The sequence below is a fragment of the Pyrus communis genome, chromosome 11 (assembly GCF_041283825.1).
Source record: "Pyrus communis isolate YQ-2024b chromosome 11, ASM4128382v1, whole genome shotgun sequence".
Classification (NCBI taxonomy): Eukaryota; Viridiplantae; Streptophyta; class Magnoliopsida; order Rosales; family Rosaceae; genus Pyrus; species Pyrus communis.
Window position 1 is genome coordinate 8,556,227 of NC_142575.1, and position 21,883 is coordinate 8,578,109.

At 35.0% G+C, this 21,883-nt stretch overlaps 2 protein-coding genes across 4 annotated transcripts; one reads left to right on the forward strand and one right to left on the reverse strand.

The window, feature by feature from the left end:
• Positions 1-752: 752 nt before the first annotated feature.
• LOC137741377 (transcription factor bHLH14-like) lies at positions 753-3,092 on the forward strand. 2 transcript variants are annotated; one of them, XM_068481095.2, is made up of 2 exons: positions 753-1,460; positions 2,232-3,092. In XM_068481095.2, exons 1-2 carry the CDS (start codon positions 788-790, stop codon positions 2,939-2,941), a joined length of 1,383 nt encoding a protein of 460 aa, XP_068337196.2. In that variant the 5' UTR covers positions 753-787; the 3' UTR covers positions 2,942-3,092. The 2 variants fall into 2 exon arrangements, with proteins under 2 accessions (XP_068337196.2, XP_088535216.1); XM_088679090.1 differs by having other exon boundaries at positions 2,235-3,092.
• A 12,802-nt stretch (positions 3,093-15,894) lies between these two features.
• On the reverse strand, positions 15,895-18,723 carry ATMPK13 (Protein kinase superfamily protein). Of its 2 annotated transcripts, none has more exons than XM_068482090.2 (6): positions 18,347-18,723; positions 17,901-18,030; positions 17,598-17,735; positions 16,972-17,304; positions 16,609-16,792; positions 15,895-16,504 (listed from the first exon to the last, which is right to left on the reverse strand). In XM_068482090.2, exons 1-6 carry the CDS (start codon positions 18,487-18,489, stop codon positions 16,329-16,331), a joined length of 1,104 nt encoding a protein of 367 aa, XP_068338191.1. In that variant the 5' UTR covers positions 18,490-18,723; the 3' UTR covers positions 15,895-16,328. The 2 variants fall into 2 exon arrangements, with proteins under 2 accessions (XP_068338191.1, XP_068338192.1); XM_068482091.2 differs by having other exon boundaries at positions 18,398-18,623.
• Positions 18,724-21,883: the final 3,160 nt, after the last annotated feature.

The following is a 21,883-nucleotide window of genomic DNA, read 5'->3' on the forward strand; positions in this document are numbered from 1 at the left end:
CCACCAGTTGAAGGCCTTCGTCCAATATAGCAGCGCCGACGCCTCTACAGCAAAGCCCTAAGTTACGACCGCTGTGAAATTTCCCCTTTTTATTTTATTTTTGTTTTCTTTTTTTGCATTTCATTTTTTAAAAATAAATTTTAGAACTTAAACAATTTAAAAGAATTAATTATTTTTTATATAATCTACATGGCATTGTATTATTGGAGCAATGGATCCCACTTATATGCCACGTCAATATATTAACAGAATATTTAAAGGATTATAAGGGTAGGGACCAAATTGATGTGTTGTAGTCAATTTCAAGAACGACATTGATTGATTTTGAAATTGAATGATCAAAGTGATAATATAGATCAATTTCAAAGATCACTTTTGATAAAAATCCTTAAAAATATATCATTGCAACAAGAGTTGTATGAATATTAGAAATATAAATCACCTGATGTAGTATTTTACTTGTTATAATAAAAGCAGATAATATGATTAAGGTGTATTAAACAAAAATAAATTCAAATCTTGTGAATTAAAAAAAATAAAATTAAGTAGTCACCTTTCAAGTATACTAAAAAATTATTCCGTTGCAACAACAATTCAAATGAAAAAAAAAAAATGAAATAAACCGTCCCACCAAATCCACCTATTTTTGCCCAATACCCATCCCCATCCACCAAACAAATTAACAAGGCATGGTGATCCTTTTATAAATCCCCATAACCAATCACCTGCAGTTCACTCCTCACTCGCTCACTTGTTTGACTTTGTAGCAAAGAGCAAATAAGTAGCCATGGAAGCAATCTTATCCTCTTTTTCTTCACCCAATTTTCGAGACAATCCATCATCTTCCACATTCAAACAGCGCCTACAGTTCATAGTTGAGAGCAATAATGCTGCTGAATGTTGGGTGTATGCTATTTTCTGGGAAGCCACCGTAGACAACAATTTGTCATGGGGCGGCGGCCATTACAAAAGCAGTAACATTAATAGTTACCAACCCAAATTAGGGTTCAGCGATGTGGATTTTGTGGGGAATAATGATGATGGAGATGTTACTGACTCTGAGTGGTTTTACTTTTACAGCGTTTCTTTAACCCAATCATTTACTGCAGATAATAACATTCTGGGACGAGCATTTTGTTCCGGAGAATTTGTTTGGCTTGCAGGGGATCATGAGTTTCAATTGTACGAGTGTGAGAGAGTGAAAGAAGCAAGAATGCATGGAATCCAAACTTTGGTTTGTATTGCAACTTCGAGGGGGGTGCTTGAACTGGCTTCTTTGGATGTGATCAAACAAGATTGGGGTCTTGTGCACCTAACAAAGTCACTATTCCGATCTAACGACGACGACGATGACCACAACAGGCTCTCAAACCAGCAGGCCAGCCGTGAGGCCAGTGGACTGGTTCCTCCCTTGAAAAATGGACGGTTTTTAGGAGCTCAAGAGGAGTTGACCACACAAGGTATCCAAAACGCCAATTTCTTTTTAATACAACAATATATTATTATAATAGCACTACAATATAGTTTATTGGTGAGTAATACTAAAGACTAAATTTGTAAATAAAATTTTGTAAATTAAAAGATATGAAAGTTGATGATTGAATTATTACTTAAACATTGAGAAACGTGCTCATTTCTTATTGGTAACACATCATTCGATATGCAAATTTTGTCTACAAATGTAGTCTTCCTAGCATTACTCTTATTGTTATATGTCAAACTCTAAATCAATTTAAACATAACTTTAATTAATAATTAATTATGTATGATTTTATTTATACACTAGATCTCCTTACTCCTTAACATTTCTCTCTTCATTTATCTCTGTCGTGATGTATCAACTAGCTCACATACATAATATGTTCGTTATACAATAAAAATTTACATGGAACGAGTAATTGTCGTCATAGCATTTCGTGTTAATAATACAATAACATGTGTAAATCAATCTCCACTACGTTATATCATTTGCATAATAATCTACTTGTGCAATATAAGTTGCTATTACATTATATTCATGCAATTTTCATTATTGAAACTTGTAGTCTATTTGTGTGGACCCATGTGCGCATATATATATATATATAATCATAATGCTGTTGTATACTTAACCCAAGTACGAAAATCAAATTGCAGTATCCAACACCAATTTTTTATTTCGAAGAGGATTACCCCAAAATTTTGTATCAATTGAGTCATTGACTGATTAATTATTTTTACATTTTGACCAGAAGGCGGTGGAAACGAAGCTACACCTATAAATATAGGTGGATCATCAATATCACCACCAGACTCACGTTCTAACTCTGTTGGAAATTTCACCTCTAAGAACATAGAGAACACTCAATCGAAAAAAAGAGGAAGACCATCATCAAACCATGGAGCTGCAACCAGAGAATCACAATTGCTTAGTCACGTCGAGGCAGAGAGATTGAGAAGGGTTAAGTTCAACCACCTATTCTGTGTCCTCCGTTCAGTTGTCCCCAACGTGTCTAAAATGGATAGATCCTCATTGCTTGCCGATGCAGTGACATACATCAACCAGCTCAAAGCAAAAGTTGAGGAGTTGGAGGGCAAAATCCAAGCACAATTACCACCACCCCAGAAATCCAAAGTGGATCATAATAATAACGTAATTAACATTATTAATCTTGAAAAAAATTCAAGTTATGATAGTAATAGAGTAGGGGGTTGTGGTGTGGAAGTGGATGTTAAGATTATAGGTTCATCGGAAGCCATAATTCGAGTTCTGTGTCCCAATCACGACTACCCATATGCTAGACTGATGAATGTACTCAAAGGGCTAGGGTTACAAGTTTCCCATGCAAGCATATCAAGTATCAACGAGTTGATGATTCAAAATGTTGTGACAAGACTGCCCTACGGGTTCACAAGTGATAAAGCCTTGAGACTAGGTATTATAAAAGGATGGTACATCTAAAAATTATTAAAATTCAAAACCTTGTCGGAAAAGTTTTCTATAAATATAGGTTGTAGTTTAGTATGAGAATTAACTTAGTCAAGATGTAACCCTCAATTTGTAGTTGTTTTGGCAATCTTGTTTATATGTTTTCCGTTTAATAAAATAATGTTCATAGTTCATCTTTAGTTTGTTAGTAGTACTCTAATTTTCAACAATGGTACCTAATTGAGCTAGTAATTAAGGAAAATAATTTTCCATTTGAGTATTTCACGGGCGCCACACGCAAAGATGTATTGCTTTAGATATTCTTATATCCTAATCAGCGTTAAAGAGCATATCTTCAGTATACAACTACATTGACGGGTGTTACTCATTTCTAAAGATCTTTTTATATTATGTCAAGCCCACATCTATAATTTGGTATACAAAACTATTCAGCATTATCAAAAAGTTTAAAATTCTATCACCCATTTACATAAAAATTAAAACTCTATAAAAGATGCTAATTACACCATCTGGCAACTGTAAGTTGACTACTCCCTTTGATGACATGCTTCAACGTGAACCAAGGTTCTAGGCAGTTGCATCTTTTATATGCATGCCTCTTTTTCTCCAAGGGTGAGTGAAGAAAAGCTTTCATCATCATATCTGTAATAGAAAAGAAATATGACATTCAAATGGTGTAGTAAAGGAATGCATACAATTACAATTACAATACAAAATGTAGAAAAAAAATTTGTACCAAAATATAGTTTCATATAGCAAATCACGAATGTGGGCTTGATATAATATAAAAAGATCTTTGAAAATGTGTAATACCCGTAATAAGAGGCTAAAAAGCTACAATATGACATGCAGTTTTGGTATAACGTAAAAGATCGTTTGGGAAAAATACCAATTAACAGAAATGAAGAAAGCTAATGTATTTATCCTTTATTCTTAGTGTCCCTCTTTTCTCTCTCTCTCTCTCTCTCTCTCTCTCTCTCTCTTGCCTTTAAGTTGGCTTCTTCAACATCATCATCCAATCTCAGTTCTCTGTCAACAAATTTTACTGGGGCATAATAGTTAGACAAATTAAACAGTGACAACGATTTTGTAAAAAATAAAAAATAAAAAAAAATCATAAAATTAGAGGCAAAAGGATGAAACGAACTTACTCAGAAGAAATGAAAACTAATTTGCCTCTTCTTTCTCTCTTGTTTTGTGTTCTGATAAGCAATAGCTGCAGCGGGATAAAATTAAACACAATAACGTTCACTGAGGCATAATATATATCATTGCTAGAAAAGGAACCATTCGCTTTCAGGTTTATGGTTTCTCCGTTAGTGTAACGGAAGCACTGTCCTAGGAAGATCTAGAAACAAAAAGCAAACCCCAAATGTTAAAATCCGGAAAGAACTTACCTTTACTTCGTCGATGATGACCAAACAAAACCCTAAACTTTGAATTGCAATAGAACTTAAAATGACTTTGAATTGCAATAGAACTCCATTATTAAAGATTCAACTGATTATTAAGCATATTTAACTTTCTAAGTAATTGACTAAGCTCAAGTTGATGCAAAGATGAAAACATGTTGTAAATACACTCGCCCAAGATAATTAATTATAAATGACATTATCCTAAGTTCCAAATTATATTCAAAATTTCAGTTGATTCAATGTACTTTGTTTGACATAGAGGCACTCACACACCAAAGAATTAGGGTATATTGTTTAAAATTTAGAAGATTGTTATTGACATATTGTGTGCTCTAACTATTGGTGTTGTACTTTTCGTGATGGGAAACATGAATATTTTAGCTTGTAGTAAAATACAACATTACAAAAAGGCCAGAGGAGATATTCGAATTAAAAGTTTCTTAAAATCATCAAAGAAGAATAACACAAATGTTAAAATGAAAATATAACTCCGTACATCGCAAGTAGGGACCATGATTACAACCAATTTACACAAATTTGACAAATTAATCATGTTTTAATTGAAAATTCTAAAGCTGATCTCACTGCATAAATATAATTCAATTCTATGAACTCAAATCCAGATGATGTGAACAGATTCTCGCTTTAATGTAGCAAGACCAAAGAACTACCATGATCGAGCTTCATACCAAATTCCAAGAGAATTCAGATTCACGATTAAATCAGATCTTCAAACGCATAAATGAACAATACTCACTCAAATTCAAAACATAACATTCAACTCAAAACCAATATCTTCCCCTCCTCTTTATCTTTCTAGCAATTGGAATGAATAAACTCCTACATAACGACTCCAACTTTACTCATTAAAACAAAAACCTATTTGTAATACCGTATTAGCATATGTAGCTGAATCCTAAATAATTTTTTTCATAAAACTAGGTAATAAACCAAATCCGCAGCAGTTGATGATCAACCAAACATGGGAAAGCAAACAACCCATTACCAAATTTCCCAAATCCAAATTAAATAAATCATACAGTATATTGCTATACACTAACAAAAAGTTCCAGTCTTTAACTTTTAGCAAATGAATGCATAGGTAAAAGGTTAACAACAAATTCATAACATTGTTTCATACCTTATTGGCATTCAGATCAGTAGGCCAGTAATGGAGGGACTTGTAGAAGTAGTCGAACATTTCAAAAGACGACCCAAATGAAATAAGGCCCCCATTTGTGATTCTAAATTTCCTTCACCAATAAATTAATATACGTAAAAAAACTTTGACCGAAATTGAACTCCGATATCAACTGGGATAACGTTGTAGCTAAACGAATGATGATTAACAATTTACTACCGGGGTAGGGTCGGGGGGCTATGTACAAATTTGGTACTTCTTGTTGACCATTACAAATTATGAGAACTTTCTCGGTGTCTCCGTCGTCGTTTGTGCTTCCAAATTGCGACAATGGTGTACTGTCGTATAGCCAACGGCATCACTGAGTAGCCCTCGTAGTCTATATGCTCTCTGGTCAAGTTCACTCTCCTTGAATCCACAGTCCGATCAAAAACTCAAGCACATTCACAAAATCGAAAACTGAAAAGAAAAAAAAAACCCAAAGATAGAGATAAAGAGGGACCCAACTGAAGAGCGAGCGAAGAGTTGGGCTTCCTCAAGTTGGGATGAGTGATCGTAGACGGCGTTGATGGTGTCGTGAATTGGTTGGAATTAGGAGTTCTTCATGTTTTGCCATTTGTGCCATCAATTTGATTAAACACAAACTGAAAGCTCCCCGTGACGGTGATAGTGATGCAAGTAAACAAAAGCTTTAAATTATCTAATTAAACAATATTTAGGACACTGTTTGATGAAGAATATGATGATTGGATTATATAGGACACTGAACTGAATAAAATCTTGGGTACCTAGAGGACATGGTAATGAAGGCGACGGCGGAGGCGGAGGTGAGAGAAGATTCAGAGGACTGAATGCTTAGAAGGCTAGAAACTACTGGCGGTGAGGGCAGCGGAGAAGGATGGGTTCTAGTACACTAAGCAACTGTCTGAATTTCTCACCGGTTTGCGGGGGTGGAGTGACCCGTTGCTCAATTTAAATGTGTGGTACATGGCAGTTCTATCTCTGTAGTTTGCAACCACTGCAAGTGTTGTGGAGGGTTCGGTCTCTGCAGTTTGCAACTGCAACTGTTGTGGACAGTTCCGTCTTTGCAGTTTGCAACCGCTGCAACTGCGGTTAAGAGTTCGTGGCTTCGTGCCCATTTTTTTTCTTTTCTTATTTATTTATTTACTTCTTGTTTTCTATACAGCGGAAAGATAGAATGTGATGAAGTAGCTATAGGATGATGAAGTAGTTTTAGGATGATTAATTTAAGGGATGACAATGAATTTAAAGTGTGTGTGTGTTTTCATCTAGTGGTTCATAATTGTCATTGTTGTGATAGGTGCATATATTGTTTGCAGTGGATAATGTAGGAATCCTATGTGGACTCAACTAGTTAAAGATAAAGGAGAAATAATATGTTGGTAATACAAATTAATAAGAGTTTGGATACGTGGAAAGCTACATCATATAATGAGGGGTATACTTTCATCGTGCATTTGAAAAGAAGCACTAATCACAACCACCTCTACATGATTGGGATTTGAAGCAACGGGAAAATAACCAACCCTCCACGATAGATGGGAGTTGGTTGTCATTGCTTCTATAAGTGCAAGAGTTCCTTGCTCACAGAGAAATACGTTTTGCAATTAGGGTTCTGTCACTATTGGAACATAATGCCTTGAGTGAGTAGAACAATTCTTGAGTGCATTAACAGTAACCATGGCTGCACCAGGTAAGCCTTTCTGATCTAATTTCAAATTGTGACCTAGTATGCATGCTAACAACTAAGGTTTTTCCAACACATAATTATGTTTTTGGTACTTTATTTTTCAACTTGTAAATAATTTATGAGTTGTAACATATTTACTAATTTGACCTTATTTTTGTGGGCAGTTATTCATGTGCTTTATGTATGAAATGAGTGCATTCTTAGCATTTTTGAATGTTCCACCGTTTTGGAGCTCTCACTTTAAGGTTTCAGTTTTTATTTTTTTATTGAAATTTAATTTATAACCAATTCTATTAGTGTAACTTTCTCTTTTTTTTTTTTAGCTCCATATATTTAGTGGCTATATACACGCCAAAATAAAGAAAAGCATCTAATTAATGTCTGCTCTACAATAACTTTCCACAAATAATAAGAAAAAGAAAGAAAGAACCAGCAAAACATATAAAAGATTCATCACGATTCAAGCATAGTTCAAAACCTTTATTAATTAACCTCTTATGGAACATGACCAAGAACCTAATAATGTTAATACAAAGATGAATAGTGGACATCATCCATCTTCGAAGGCTTAGCACAAAAGAAAAATACAAGAATGAGCACACAAGTGGAAGCAGCCACCAGACCTAGCACAAGAAACCAATCTTCGTTGCCTCCTTGAGCCAAGAAACTCCACGAGAACTAACATCATATTTTGTAACCACATCATACTTCGGATACCTTAGGGTTTGAAAAGCCAGTTCAAAGAAGTCCTCAACCCCGTGAACAATCAGCCGTCCATTGTTATAGAGATCCCACTCAGCGACTTTGACTAGGTTAAGAGTATTAACCAAATAGATTTGGATTAGTTAAAACAGTTAGAGTTGGTTGTAAGGGTAAAATAGTAAATATGTTCAACATAGTCTGTATATAAACATTGTTTTGGAGACTTAGAGAATTATGATGTGATCATTCTTTTTACTCAATCAATATAACAGAAAGTCTCTCTCTCCCTCTCTCTCTCTCTCTCTCTTTGATTTCTTCAGTTTTTTCATCCTGAAGATTCTATTAATTTCATAGTGTTAATATGGTATCATTGCCGGCAATGGCTCACTGCCGCTGTTAATCCTAGTTCTTCCACTGCTACTATACATGATCGAAGACTCCATAAGGGTTTCACTGAATCTGTTCAATGTTCTGGTGATATCAGTTTCATTATGGCGATTGCAGTTCCGTTCTGGCAATTTGGGGTTATCAATCAACGCTGCAATTCAAGTGAGGTTGTACATTTCTGTTAAGTAATTAGGTTTCAATCCTAATTAAAAGATCAAGATTTCAGAATTGGGTTTTATGTTGTTTGTTTGATTTCAACTTCATTGCAAGATTTATCAAGAAAGTTTCAGTCTTTCTTGATTATTCAAGGTTTTATCCTCTCTTCATTCATAAGAAAGTGTCAGTCTTTCTTTCAATTCATACTGTAGAAAAGTTGGGTGTTTGTTTGTTTCTTGAAGTATTGAATCAAGAAATCATGACTAATTCTACTGTTAAAGTTGAAAATCTATTAGGAATGCTTACTATAAAGTTGAAAGATGATAATTTTGCAAAATTGGCGTTTCAATTTAAGTCTGTGTTGAAAGGTCATAAACTATTTGGGTACTTTGACAGCACTACTATTTGCCCATCGAAATTTGTAATTCACACTGAGAGAGGAGTTACTTAAGAACTTACTGCTGCATACATTGAATGGGAATCCACAAATATGGCATTGTTAAGTCTTTTACTAGCTACTTTGTCTGATGATGCTATTGAATATTTTCTTGGATGTGTGACTACTTATTAGGCTTGGTCAAATCTTGTGGATCGATTTGCTTCGGTGTCTGAATCTAGAGTGAATCACTTAAAGACTGAACTGCATAGAATTCAGAAATGAGGGGATTAGATTGATAAATATCCACTAAGATTGAAGATTATAAGGGAATAATTAACTGCTATTGGAGAACTAATCTCTGATTATGATGTGATAATTACTAGTTTAGTTGGTTTACCAAAAGAATATGCAATAATTCGAACAGTGATATTAGCCAGAAAATCATCAATTTCTGTGAAAGAATTTAGAGCTTTGTTGCTTAGGGCTAAAAAAGAAATTGAAGGTGAATCAAGTGTTGTGTCTCATAATCTTTCTGCCTTATATGTTCAAGGTTCTTAATCAACTCAGGGAGCTTCATCTGCTTCAGGGTCAAAGCTTGCAGGGCATAGTCATTTACTTGCAACAATTGGGGGTGTACTAACTCCTAATCTATATCCATACTCTGTTAAGCCTTATATGCAGCAATATCCAACACCATTTGTCTTACCACAGTAATACTCACAACCTCATATGCCTCAACAATTCCCTGGTTCAGTTTATCCTCCAGTTCTTTATGTTTTTGGGTATATGGGTAAAACTTCAAACTCTGGTTCAAGACCTCCATTTATGCAGAAGCTAAACTATAAGGGGACTAACAGTTACAAGTCAAATGCTGGCTTTAAAGGCAAGGGTTATAATCCAGGTACTTCTTCTGGTTTTTCATCTGGCAATTCAAGGTAGTATGGTTCAAATGTGTGGAATAGGAACACAGACAACAGATCTACTACAGTGATTAAGTGTCAAATCTGCAACAAAAGAGGCCACACTGCTGTTAATTGTTTTCACAGAAATGTTAATGCACCAAATAATGATTTTCAAATGGAGTGTCAGAGTTGTGGGAAAAAAGGTCACTCAGCTCTTGAGTGTTATCACAGAAGGAATTATGTGTTCCAAGGTCAACAACCACCTGCAACCTTAACAATTATGGCAGCACAGCAAACAAAACAACATATTCCTCATGATGCATGGATTGTTAATAATGGTGCATCATATCACTACCGATGTCAACACATTGAGTCAAGTTACAACATTCCAAGGTTCCGATACAATTATAGTTGGCAATATGATAGGTTTATCTATTGAGAATACTGATGCAACTACTATTAAAACTAATTCTCATAACCTTGTTCTTAACAATGTTTTATTCCCAAAATTGCTCGAAGTTTGCTATATGTACAACAATTGTGTGCTGACAATCATAATTGGTTTATTTGTGATGAGAATGAGTTTTTTGTGCAGGACAAAAAGACAATGGACATACTATACAGAGGAAAGAGTAGAGCATGACAGTTGTTTCAAATCCCTATTATCAAGCAATCAAGAAGAATTCAGTCTATGAATCATAAGGCTTCTGGTTTTCTTAGGCAATTGGTAAAGTCAACTATGTGGCATCAACACTTTGGTCATCCTACTAATGAAATAATGCCTATCATGTTAAGACAGTCAAACATACCACTAGAATTAGATGAGAGTCATAGTATGTGTACCCATTGTATTAAAGGAAAGATGTGTAGACTTCCTTTTTCTACTAGTAGTGATAAGTACTCTTCACCATTTGAAAAAGTGCACTTAGATGTATGGGGCCTTTCTCCATTCAAGACAATAGAGGAGTATAAATACTATGTAACTTTTGTTAATCAATATACAAAGTATGTTTGGATTTTTCCAATGTATAACAAATGTGTATGCAATTTTTGTGAAATTCAATAATTTTGTTCATACACAGTTTGGTGTTACTATTAAATGCATACAATCTGATGATGGGGGAGAGTACACAAGTCATTCTTTTAAAGCTTTTCTTGCTGCAAAAGGTGTTGAACAAATGATTTCATGTCCATACACTCCTCAACAGAATGAAGTGGTTGAAAGAAAATATAGGCATATAGTAGAAACTGCCATTACTCTTCTTACTCAAGTTGGACTACCAATTGATTTTTGATATTATGCATGTTGACATGCTGTGTTTTTAATTAATAGAATGCCTTGCAAAGAATTGTCCATGGTTTCACCTTGCAAGAAACTCTATGGTAAGGATCCTAAGTTGAAGAATTTGGGAGTATTTGGATCAGCAGTCTATCCTTGGTTAAGACCATATTCTGCACACAAGTTACAACTTAGGTCTGATCAATGTGTATTTTTAGGTTACTCCGTGGGATACAAAGGTGTAATCTATTATAGTGTTCAGAATCATAAATAGATCATCTCGAGACATGTTCTCTTTGATGAGAAAGTGTTTCCTTATGCAGTGTTAAAGTCTAAAGTTCAAGGAAGTAAAGTCACTTCAAGTCAATCTTAGTATAGAAATGTAGTGGTACATATTCTAGTGCAACATAGATCTTCTGATCATGGAGATAAAGTTCATCAAGAATGTATTGTGGAGTCACTCTCTGGTAATGGGATTAGACATGGTTCATCATCTTCTGCAATTCACAATGATGCACATACACCAGTTTCTTCTCCAAACATGAGTAGTTCTTCATTACAATCTGGCACTGGAACACATGGATTTGAAACTCAGGCATCCACAGACACTATTTCCTCATCTCAACATATAATTCCTTTGCTTCCTGTCCTTGATCCTTCCCAACTTCAGGTAATTCTTCCTCTGTCCTCACAACATGCACAAACTTAATCTCAATCACAAAGTAACACTATTCAAACTAGACTTAAGATTGGTGTTATTATGAAGAGAGATTACACATCAATTCTAGTTGCAGTGCCTGAATTATCATCCCTTCAACTTATAGATGGTGATACTGAGGATACCAATAGTCATATACCTTGTGATTTTTCATTTTTGGCTGACATACATGAGGCAAAAGGACCACAGAATTTCAGAGATGCATGAACTATCACTCAATGGCAAAAAGCTATGCAAGAGGAGTATGATGCTCTAAAGTCATAAGGTACATGGAAACTTGTCCCTTCTCCAAATTATAGAGCTGTGATAGGAAGTAAATGGGTTTATAAAGTGAAAAGGAATCATGATAGGACAGTGTCAATGTACAAAGCTGGATTGGTGGCATAAGGTTTTAGTTAAGAGCAAGGGCTGGATTATTCAGAAACTTTTAGCCATGTGGTTAGACATTCAACTGTGAGAATTATTCTAGCATTAGTAGCATAATTTCATTGGACCTTAAGACATTTAGATATTAAAAATGCTTTTTTGCATGGTAAGCTTGAAGAAGAAGTATATATGACATAACCCTAAGGATTTGTGGACCAAAAGTATCCAAGTCATGTATGCAGATTAGTAAAATCCCTATATGGATTGAAACAAGCTCCAAGAGCCTGGAACTCCAATGTCTGATACAAGTTTTTTGCCTGCACTTGGGTTTAAAACTACAATGTCTGATACAAGTTTGTTTGTGAAGGTGGATGATAGTGATGTTATTTTGCTCCTCTTATATGTTGATGACATCATTTTAACTGATCTAGTACTGAGAAGATTCAATCTTTTATTGATAATCTTGCAGATGTGTTTGATTTAAAAGATATGAGAAAATTGACATATTTCTTCGGACTTCAAATTCAGTATACTAAGGAGTTGTTGAAAAAGGCTGGTATAAAGCAATGTAAACCAACCTCAATACCTTCCAAACCGCATTCACAGTTGCTTACAACTAAGGGAACACCATTGTTTAATCCTACACACTATAGAAGCTTGGTTAGGGCCTTACAATACCTCACATTTGCCAGGCAATATTGCACACTCAGTTAATGTAGTGTATCAATATATGACCAATCCTTTTGAGTCCCATATGCATTTGGTGAAAAGAATTATGAGGTATCTTCAGGGTACATTAAACTGTGGTTTGAGATATACTCAATCTTCTGATTTTCAGATCAATGCCTATTCAGATTCTGATTGGGTAGCAGACATCAACACTAGGTGATCCATTACTAGTTATGTAGTTTACTTAGGATCAAATATGATATTGTGGCAGTCAAAGAAACAGGCAATAATATCTCGAAGTTCCACAGAAACCGAGTACAAAGCCTTGGCACATTGTGCTGCATATGTATTCTGGATTAGATCTCTACTTAAAGATGTACATTAGGTTCTTACACAACCCCTACCTTGCATTTTGATAATCTTTCATCTTTAACATTGTGTTCTAATCTAGTGTTCCATTCAAAGATTAAACATTTGGACACGGATTATCACTTTGTTAAGGAAAAAGTTCAAAATGGGGATCTACTTGTTCAATACATATCAACAAATGAACAGGTAACAGATGTATTCACTAAAGGTTTACATAGTCCAGTGTTCATTCATCATTGTAATAATCTTCATATTGGAGTATCTGGTGTTGATTAGCAAAGTTCACAGAAGATAACCAGCTCAAGTGCAGCAGTCACATAACATAGCAGCTGCAACAACTCATCATTGCAGTAATAGCTCATCAGTTTACTAACTCAAATTGATACATCATTGCAAACACAACTTGGGAGATCCCAGTTCTATTTGAGAGGGGAGTATCAACCAAATAGATTTGGATTAGTTAAAACAGTTAGAGTTGGTTGTAAGGGTAAAATAGTAAATATGTTCAACATAGTCTCATTATAAACATTGTTTAGAGACTCAGAGAAATATGATGTAATCATTCTTTTTACTCAATCAATATAACAAAAAGTCTCTCTCTCTCTCTCTTCGATTTCTTCAGCTTCTTCATCCCTAAGATTCTATTGATTTCATAATGTTAATAAAGAGAAGCTTATCCATGTGTGTTGGCCGGTAAGGAAGTAACAACGAGAGGATGGTCGAGCTGGAGAGTATCAACCATGGAATAGTGATAGAATGAGGCCTGCATCGAATCTTTGTCCACCTTGAATGGCACAACATGGTACTTAATGAGTGTTAATGGGGGTTGTGAGTACTTGGAGTTGAAGAAAGCTTTGTCTCATGGGCAAAAGAGAGTAAGAGTGGTGTTAGGGTTTATAGCCTCAATAAGGATGTCGAGGGTAAGTGACATGGCATGATACCCTTTGTCGGAGAGTACGGCTGATACCAAACCACCGTTGATATATGGTTCGTGTTGGTTAGTTTCTTTGTAGGTTTGGACAGCCTCAGCTTTCATGGTGTTGGTAATAAAGAGAGGTGAAGTGAGAAGAAGAACAAGAAGAATACGGAGTGCAAACTTGGGATCCATAGGACAAGATAGAGCTATATAATTGCATACAACAGGAGATCAAGAGAGAGTTTGGTGAAACAAAACATGAGGTAGAAACACATAGTATGGAGCCAATTTCTTAACCCTACCCCAGTTCTAATTGATTTCCAAATCGTAAAGGGATTCCATTTTCTTTCTGGAAATATAGTTTGGCTCTTGGCGGTTTCCAATTTTCTTGGGTTTTTTTTTTGGGCCAAAACATATTTGTCCACTAGACTAAAACAACTTGAATAATTACTTGGAATCCATGTAATTATTGGCTATTCTCCAAAAATAAATGTAATAACTATTGGTTAACCATACGGAATGGAAAAACTTATGACAGATACTGTTTCCGCACTTACGGTTTGATATTTATCATATCTTGTTGCCATTGTTATATAGGGTGTTTTTTAATTGCAGAAAAAATGGTCACTTAGTATTACGGTATAGTGATATTCCTCTTTATTTGAAAATGAGAGGTCTTAGGTTCGTCTCGCCAAAAACAAATTTGAACCACATTATTGCTAGCCCATTATGGACAATCTCAGGGACCAAAATAATGGATGATGGACAATCTCATGAACCATTTCTATTGATTTTCAATCTCAGAGATCAAAGTGATGTGTTATGCAAATCTCAGGGACTATTTTGGCTAAAAAAACTTATAAAAACAGATCCTAGTAGAGAAAAAACAAGCAGAGGATCTAAATCCGGCTGGTAGGGGTGGGCATATGAACCAGCAAACCGATGAACTAAACAAAGTCAGACAAAAAAAAACCGAAAAATCAATTCTTGCCTAGTTCAGTTCGGTTTTGGTTTTGCCACTTAAAACCCGAATTGAATAGGCCACTTAGTACTACGGTCTAGTGGAAAATTTATTCACTTATAAGTGAGAGGTCTTAGGTTCGATTCTCGCCAAAGACGAATTTGAACCACATTATTACTAGCCCATTGTGAGGCTTAACCTATTCCTACACCTTTTTTTTTCTTTTTTTTTGTCGAAGACCACCCCCATTAGTATAAGGGAACTTTAACGAAAAGATCCCTATACTGTTCACTTTAATGAAAAACCACATTTTTACACTAAAATGTCAATATTGGTACTAGTCACTTTATCCTTTATTTTGTCCTTATCATTAAGACTCAAAGTTTTTAAGACATTTTCATCAGTTTTTCTTTAGTATAACTAATATCGTTTGTTAAATAAATATATATGTATACATATGTGTGTGTGTGTGTGTGTGTGTGTGTGTGTGTGTGAATTGAATATATGTGTCTCTTTCTTATTGGACATCTTATAAAAATTATAGGACCGGTTACACATAAATTCGTCCATACTTTGTATAAAGACATCCAATAAAAAGGAGGATGATGTGAAAGTGAAAAAAAATCTCAAAGGGAGTTAGTGTAATCTATTAATATGCATACAGATGGTAAAAAAAAAAAAAAAAAAAATTGGTATCGAACTCACTAATCATGAGATTCAAACTAAAATTTCTCATGAGATACAAACCTAAAACCTCTTATTTATAAATAAAAAGAAAAACAACTAGACCATAATACTATTGATTTTGGAGTGGCATAAATTGCGTTTGCGTTTTAGTGATGACTATAATACGTTTCATTAGGACCGAAAGGAACGTCAATTTACTCAAAAGGCTGTCATAAAAAACTCCAATCCAAATAAATATAAAGATGAAAACAAACTGGTATATCCTTTACTTTCACTTTCGTTTGGTTAAAACTGTTGAATCATAATGGATTTTACAATATACAGACACATCGAAAACCAACGAAGGCCGGGAGAACGAAGCCTTCTCTTCTACACACCAACCCTCAACACCTACTAGATTCTTAGGTTGAATGAATCCAGATTGCAGACGCTTCACACAATGATACCACTCTTGTTAACAAACTGTCGTTTCATCCTCTCAACGCGAAGGAGAACCCCATCTCCCTAGTTGACCTTCTCATATAGAATCTCAAACATATGAGATACATTACCAACCTTCCATTACCAAAAGCATCCTTCAAACACGATGCTAGTCAGTGAAAAACACAACAGAAAGAGAATACAGGCCGCAGTTGAGAAAATTATCCCAACATATTATCCGGATTGAAGTGTAGTGACTCCCTCCATATAAGCTCCTTTATATCTTCTTCATCCAGCGATGCCTGCTCAAAGTCAAAGACGAATGGAGAAGGGCAAATAGGTTCCTCATTGATCTCGTGAAGACTTGATAAAAACGGATGATTCAGTGCTTCCTCCACTTTTCATGCACAGTAAATGAAAAAGACAGATGTTTAGTACCTTGAAAATGAATGAGAAAATTCCAGATTGAGTGTTATTAAATGCTAAGAGTAAGAGACTTACCAGTAATACGTTTGCTTGGATCAAAAACTAGCATTCTTTCTGCAAGATCAATTGCCAGTGGCGAGAAATTTGGGAATTTCTCGGCAAAGTGTTGCTTCGGGACATGTGGGAGCTGCTTAACATACTTCCTAGCATTATCACTTCTTAAAAAGCCAAGATCTGATTCATCTGGTGAACCTAGGAGCTGTATTTGAACAATATTGAAACATCAAAATCATAAAATTAGCACCACAAACTTCCAAATTTTGTAACTAGTTGACATCCCTTCTAAAGAATATCGACAATAAACAATACTCTGATTCTGCTAAATCACTTCTATCAAGTTCAAGAGTTGCTATAGAATACGATGGAAAATGCGTTTACCTCATTTATGAGACTCAACTGCTGAACATAGTCTTTACCAGGAAACAGTGGTTCCCTCCTAAGAATCTCCATGAAGATGCACCCTACTGACCAAATATCAATTGCTCCGGTGTATTCTGAACAGTTGAGTAGTAATTCAGGGGCTCGATACCAACGAGTTACAACATATTCTGTCATGAAATCTGTCTCTGATGTAGTTCTTGCAAGCCCAAAGTCACAAATCTTAAGATCACAATTTGCACTGAGAAGCAGGTTGCTTGGTTTCAGATCGCGGTGCAAAACATTTGCAGAGTGTATGTACTTCAATCCTCGCAGTAATTGATACAGGAAATACTGCCAGACATTATATTTTGCTTAAAATTTAAGTGATGTAAACCTTTATTTCAACAGAATTTACAAGGTAATTCATACTATAAATGTTGCGAATACAACATGACCAATACATAGTCTACGTATCATCCCAAGAGGGAGACGGAGAGACAACCAAACACAAGCAAGAAATTTCACAATTGCAGCAAAACTAGTAGAAATCAAATATTCATTTCATTCTACCTACCCCTATGTCTAATGTTTATGTCTGGATTTCCTTCAAAACGATATCCATAGTATAAAAACAAGCAACTTACTTGACAGTGATCATCTATCAAAGCCTGGCTGGAGTTTATTATCTGATTCAAGTCAGTGTCCATCAATTCATACACAATGTAAACATCATTGAACTTTTCCCTATCTGCCGGCCTTATGATGTCCTTAATTTTGATAACCTGAAAAACAAAAATGCAATTATTTCTTATTAACAGTTAAACAATCTAACAGGCAAGTTCAACTATTCTTAACAACAAAACCTTCTTCAATAAAAATTGAAATTTTTGGTTATCATTTAGCTAAATTTGGATATGTGATATGTGACTGAATGCAAAAGGTTTTACATTGTCATGATCCATATGGCAAAGGAGTTCTATCTCTCGAAGCGTCCTCTTCGCATCAATCCTATTGTCAAATGCATTCCCAATCTTCTTGATTGCAACTTCTTCCTTTGTCTCAGAGTTTGTTGCACAGCTGCCAAATGGAAAACATTAATCTCTCATTGAAAAAAAAAAAAAAAAAAACACTTACTCCCCATGAGACCTCTCAAAATTGATCAAAACATGCAGTAACAGTATAGGAATCCAAAATCTATACTTTTGGGGCTCAAGAAAAGCAAATTCCCACATAGCTAAAGCCTTCCCGTTTCAATTTTGAAACCAAACATTTCAATTTCATGCTCAAAAATCCAACCCTGCGTTTCCCAGAATCCAAACAGATACCACTTCCAGACCAAAACCAATGTCAAAAATGAAAGCAAAAAAGTTGAGAGAGGGAGGGAGGGAGATACCAAACGATGCCATAAGCACCGCGACCGACTGGGTGAATAGGAGGAACATACTTGGAGGAGACTTCAAAGAGATTACCCAGAATATTGTACTGTATATACTTGCCTCCATACAGAGGAATCCCTTCTTTTTGCGCACCCTCCATCTCTTTCTTCCTTCCTTTTAATCCTCTGACAGAAAGAAAACGAAGAAAGCCCTGCGGAGTTCTCACGCTGACAAACGCAGAAGAGATAGAAAGAAAGAGAGAGAGATGGAAATGGAAAGGGTGGAGTGACGCCTGAAAATGGAGAGCAAAAGCTATGAAGGGGCCATTTGGTACCACAACCAGTGCCTGACCGCCACCGCACTCTTTCGCTTTTTGTGTTTTTCGCTTCTTTTGATTTTCTGTCAACTTTTCAACGTTCAAATTTGAACGTGGAAAACCACTCAGTATTAGTGGTATTTTTTTTCATCTAAAAATAAGAAATATTAGGTTCGAATCTCATAGATGATGAATTCGATACCAAATTATATTACTTATTGTTTGGTTGAGTCGAACTTTTCTTTCTTAACATAAAAATATCGAAGTATTAAAAAAAATATATTTGTGGAAAAGGCAGAGTCAAGAATTCACAAGTCAAGTTTTGGTTTATTCTTTTTCTTGGGTCAAGAAAATTTCAGTTTTCTTTCCGTTGAACTTGAAAGATTAGTCTTTGAGTTTGAGGGCCCAAACTCTTAGTAGGCCTATATACACTGGAGCTGGGTGGAGCTGGCTTTTGGGTTGGGTTGGACTGGAAATTACAAAGGAGTGGACCATCCAATTATCACTAACAGAATGTATTCTTCTTTCTTGCTTTTTTTTTTTCTTTTCCTTTTTGAGTTCAAGACGAGATTTGAGTTTTAAAGGATAAAGTAAGACAAGATTTGAGTTTCAAATGATAAAGTGAGATGAGATTCGAGTTTCCAAGGATAATTTTGGAAGGTTAATTTGGTCCTATGGGTTTGGGACGGATTAGGATGGATCTAGGTGGCTGTCATTCGCTAAGGGTTTGGTGAATGAGAGCCATGCCGCCTTTGCACAGAGAGAAAGGAGGAGGGAGTAGTAGGTCATGTTTTATTATGTTCACTGCACCATTAATTTTTTATTGCCCAATTGGTCGTTTCATCAATTAATTGTGTGCAAACATTTCTGTGTAATTTTTTTATTTCTTCCAATTAAATGGTGAGATCAAATTAAGCTAAGAACTTTGGGTTTTGTTCATCAGCTGTTGTAAAAAACTTGGTAGATAGATGTTGTGTAATTAAATTATTCATATTATCAATTAATTTTGAGCAAATATCTCTGGTCAGTTGTTAATTTCCTTCAATATTTGATAATAATTAAATTAGGGAATTGTTATTGGCACTCCAAAAATCTCATTCTACACTCCAAACTTTCTATATTTGGAAACAAAAATACACTTGTGAGGAGTGTAGAATGAGATTTTTGGAGTGCCAATAACACTTCCCTTAAATTAAAGTTGAGAACTTTGTGTTTTGTTCATCACCTGTAGTAGATTTTACTTGGCAGAGAAAATGTACATGTTTGTTTTCTTTCAGATCACATTGTAATGGGTCTCTTTGAAAAAACAGTTCCTAAGACCAGTTGTGAGGTTTGTTCTTATATGGTACAAGAGTTTTCTTTATAATTCTTTTGCACAATTGTTAGTATTTGTTGTTGTGATTGGTGTTGTCCTACATGTTTAAACTCAATGCAGGCCTGAAGAAAATGAGACACTACGTACATTTGCAAACGATAAACCATATTGAGAGTGGAGGAATCTCCTTTTGAGCTGGTCATGTTGGAGTACATTTTTACCAACTTGGTACACTATGGAAATTCATGGACTCTTTTACTTACCATTTTTGTATATGTATTTGTTAATTACATGACAAAGTTTTCGACCCGCCGCAGCACACGGACATGAATTCTAGTATAGACTATAGTTTGTCCCCAAGGCCCTTCAAATGTTGGCGTGTGCACAGAATTTACATACTCCATGCTAGGATAGGCCATGCCCAAAAATCACATGAACTATCTCAAAATATACAATTTTCTTCCGTACACTTTCGCCTAATAGTCTCTTCCAATATCTCATTATTTTGCTCAAAAAGTTTTCAAGTTCAGTTGCACATATGCATAGAGAAAATAATTTACATATCTTTATCGGACAACAAGAAAGAAGAAGACTTTGAGAGGTTTATTTTGTTGTGAATCAACAAAAAAAATAAGAAAGAACATTTGAATTCTGAAGTCATGCAAATGAATTGAGGTCTTGATATGTCATACTAATTGTGTTCTAATAAGGTATACTGTTTACATGGAGGGCATACCGAAATGTTACTTTTTATATTGCTTTTTTTTTTTTTTTTTAAGACGACAATGTTAATGGGTTAAATAGTTAGTTGTTAGAGGGAAGAAGAATCGGTGGCATCGAACCCGCACTAGAGTGTATAGACATGATTACTTTCCACCACTTCGATAAACTCTATCCGCTACTCTTTATATTGCTATTAATTATCAACTTGGTAATCACATACTTATTGTATGAAGAACAGTTTTATCAACTCAAAAGACAAGATAAAATAAATTATCATATGCCTCATTTTAACCATGAAATTATATATGTAAGTTTAGTTAAGTTGGCTAAAACAATATGATCAACTCTTGACACTCAATTTGAATTCTCGTCCGAGTGCAATTTCTTTTATTACTTTATATCAAGTGCTTTGAGTAAAGAAAAATTAGCCGAACATAATATCAATTTTTTTATGGTTCGTACATGCCAATTATACAAACAATTAAACATTTAAATCAACTTAATATGATAAAACTCGTGAGATTTCTTCCTTGTCTTAAATCCTTAAAAAAATAAAAACGAAAATGTTAGAAAGTCGTACTAAGAAAATCTTGTTGCATCAAACAGTTGAATGAACATGAATCAGTGTTTAATACTTTGAGAAATCACTATCTTACTACTTTTGCTTGCTTGGCAGTCAAGAAACTTGACGTTTATATATACATCTGCATCTAGAAAATGGCTCATAACAAACAATTAAATCAAACTTTTCCATCAGATTTCTATCCTTACTTTAGCTGTTGTTATCCGAAGTCTAGAACTAGAAGACTCGAAAGAGTCAAGTGCAGCGTTAGAGGAACTGCGGCTATCTACTCAATTCAATATTACATTGCAATAATCAATCAAAAGTTCAATACATATGATGTAGAAGAAATAAATTGATATTTTTCTGTTCACATTAATCACGTCGACATGTAACTTAGGGACGGATACAATATATTCGATCAATTAACTGCAATCGAACAACTTATTAGGCAGCGCGTGGTTTGGTTCGATTTAAGTGAAAGCAATGAATATAAATATCTTGTCATGTACAAGACGTAGAATAGACGACTTTCCAAGCTTTAACCCTAGGTGATAAGAGAAATGGCAATGCCAAACATAGAGATTAATTAGTCAGTCGTTCACTATCATATATGTCATGGATAGTTGCAACCCTTG

Coding starts and splice junctions, on each gene's coding strand:
- ATMPK13 (XM_068482090.2), bottom strand. CDS start 18,489: ATGGAGGGTGCGCAAAAAGAAGGGATTCCTCTGTATGGAGGCAAGTAT. Junction 18,031..18,346: donor GGTGCTTATGGCATCGTTTG/GTATCTCCCTCC, acceptor TCCATTTGGCAG/CTGTGCAACAAACTCTGAGA. Junction 17,305..17,597: donor TGATAGATGATCACTGTCAA/GTAAGTTGCTTG, acceptor AATGTCTGGCAG/TATTTCCTGTATCAATTACT.
- LOC137741377 (XM_068481095.2), top strand. CDS start 788: ATGGAAGCAATCTTATCCTCTTTTTCTTCACCCAATTTTCGAGACAAT. Junction 1,461..2,231: donor AGAGGAGTTGACCACACAAG/GTATCCAAAACG, acceptor CATTTTGACCAG/AAGGCGGTGGAAACGAAGCT.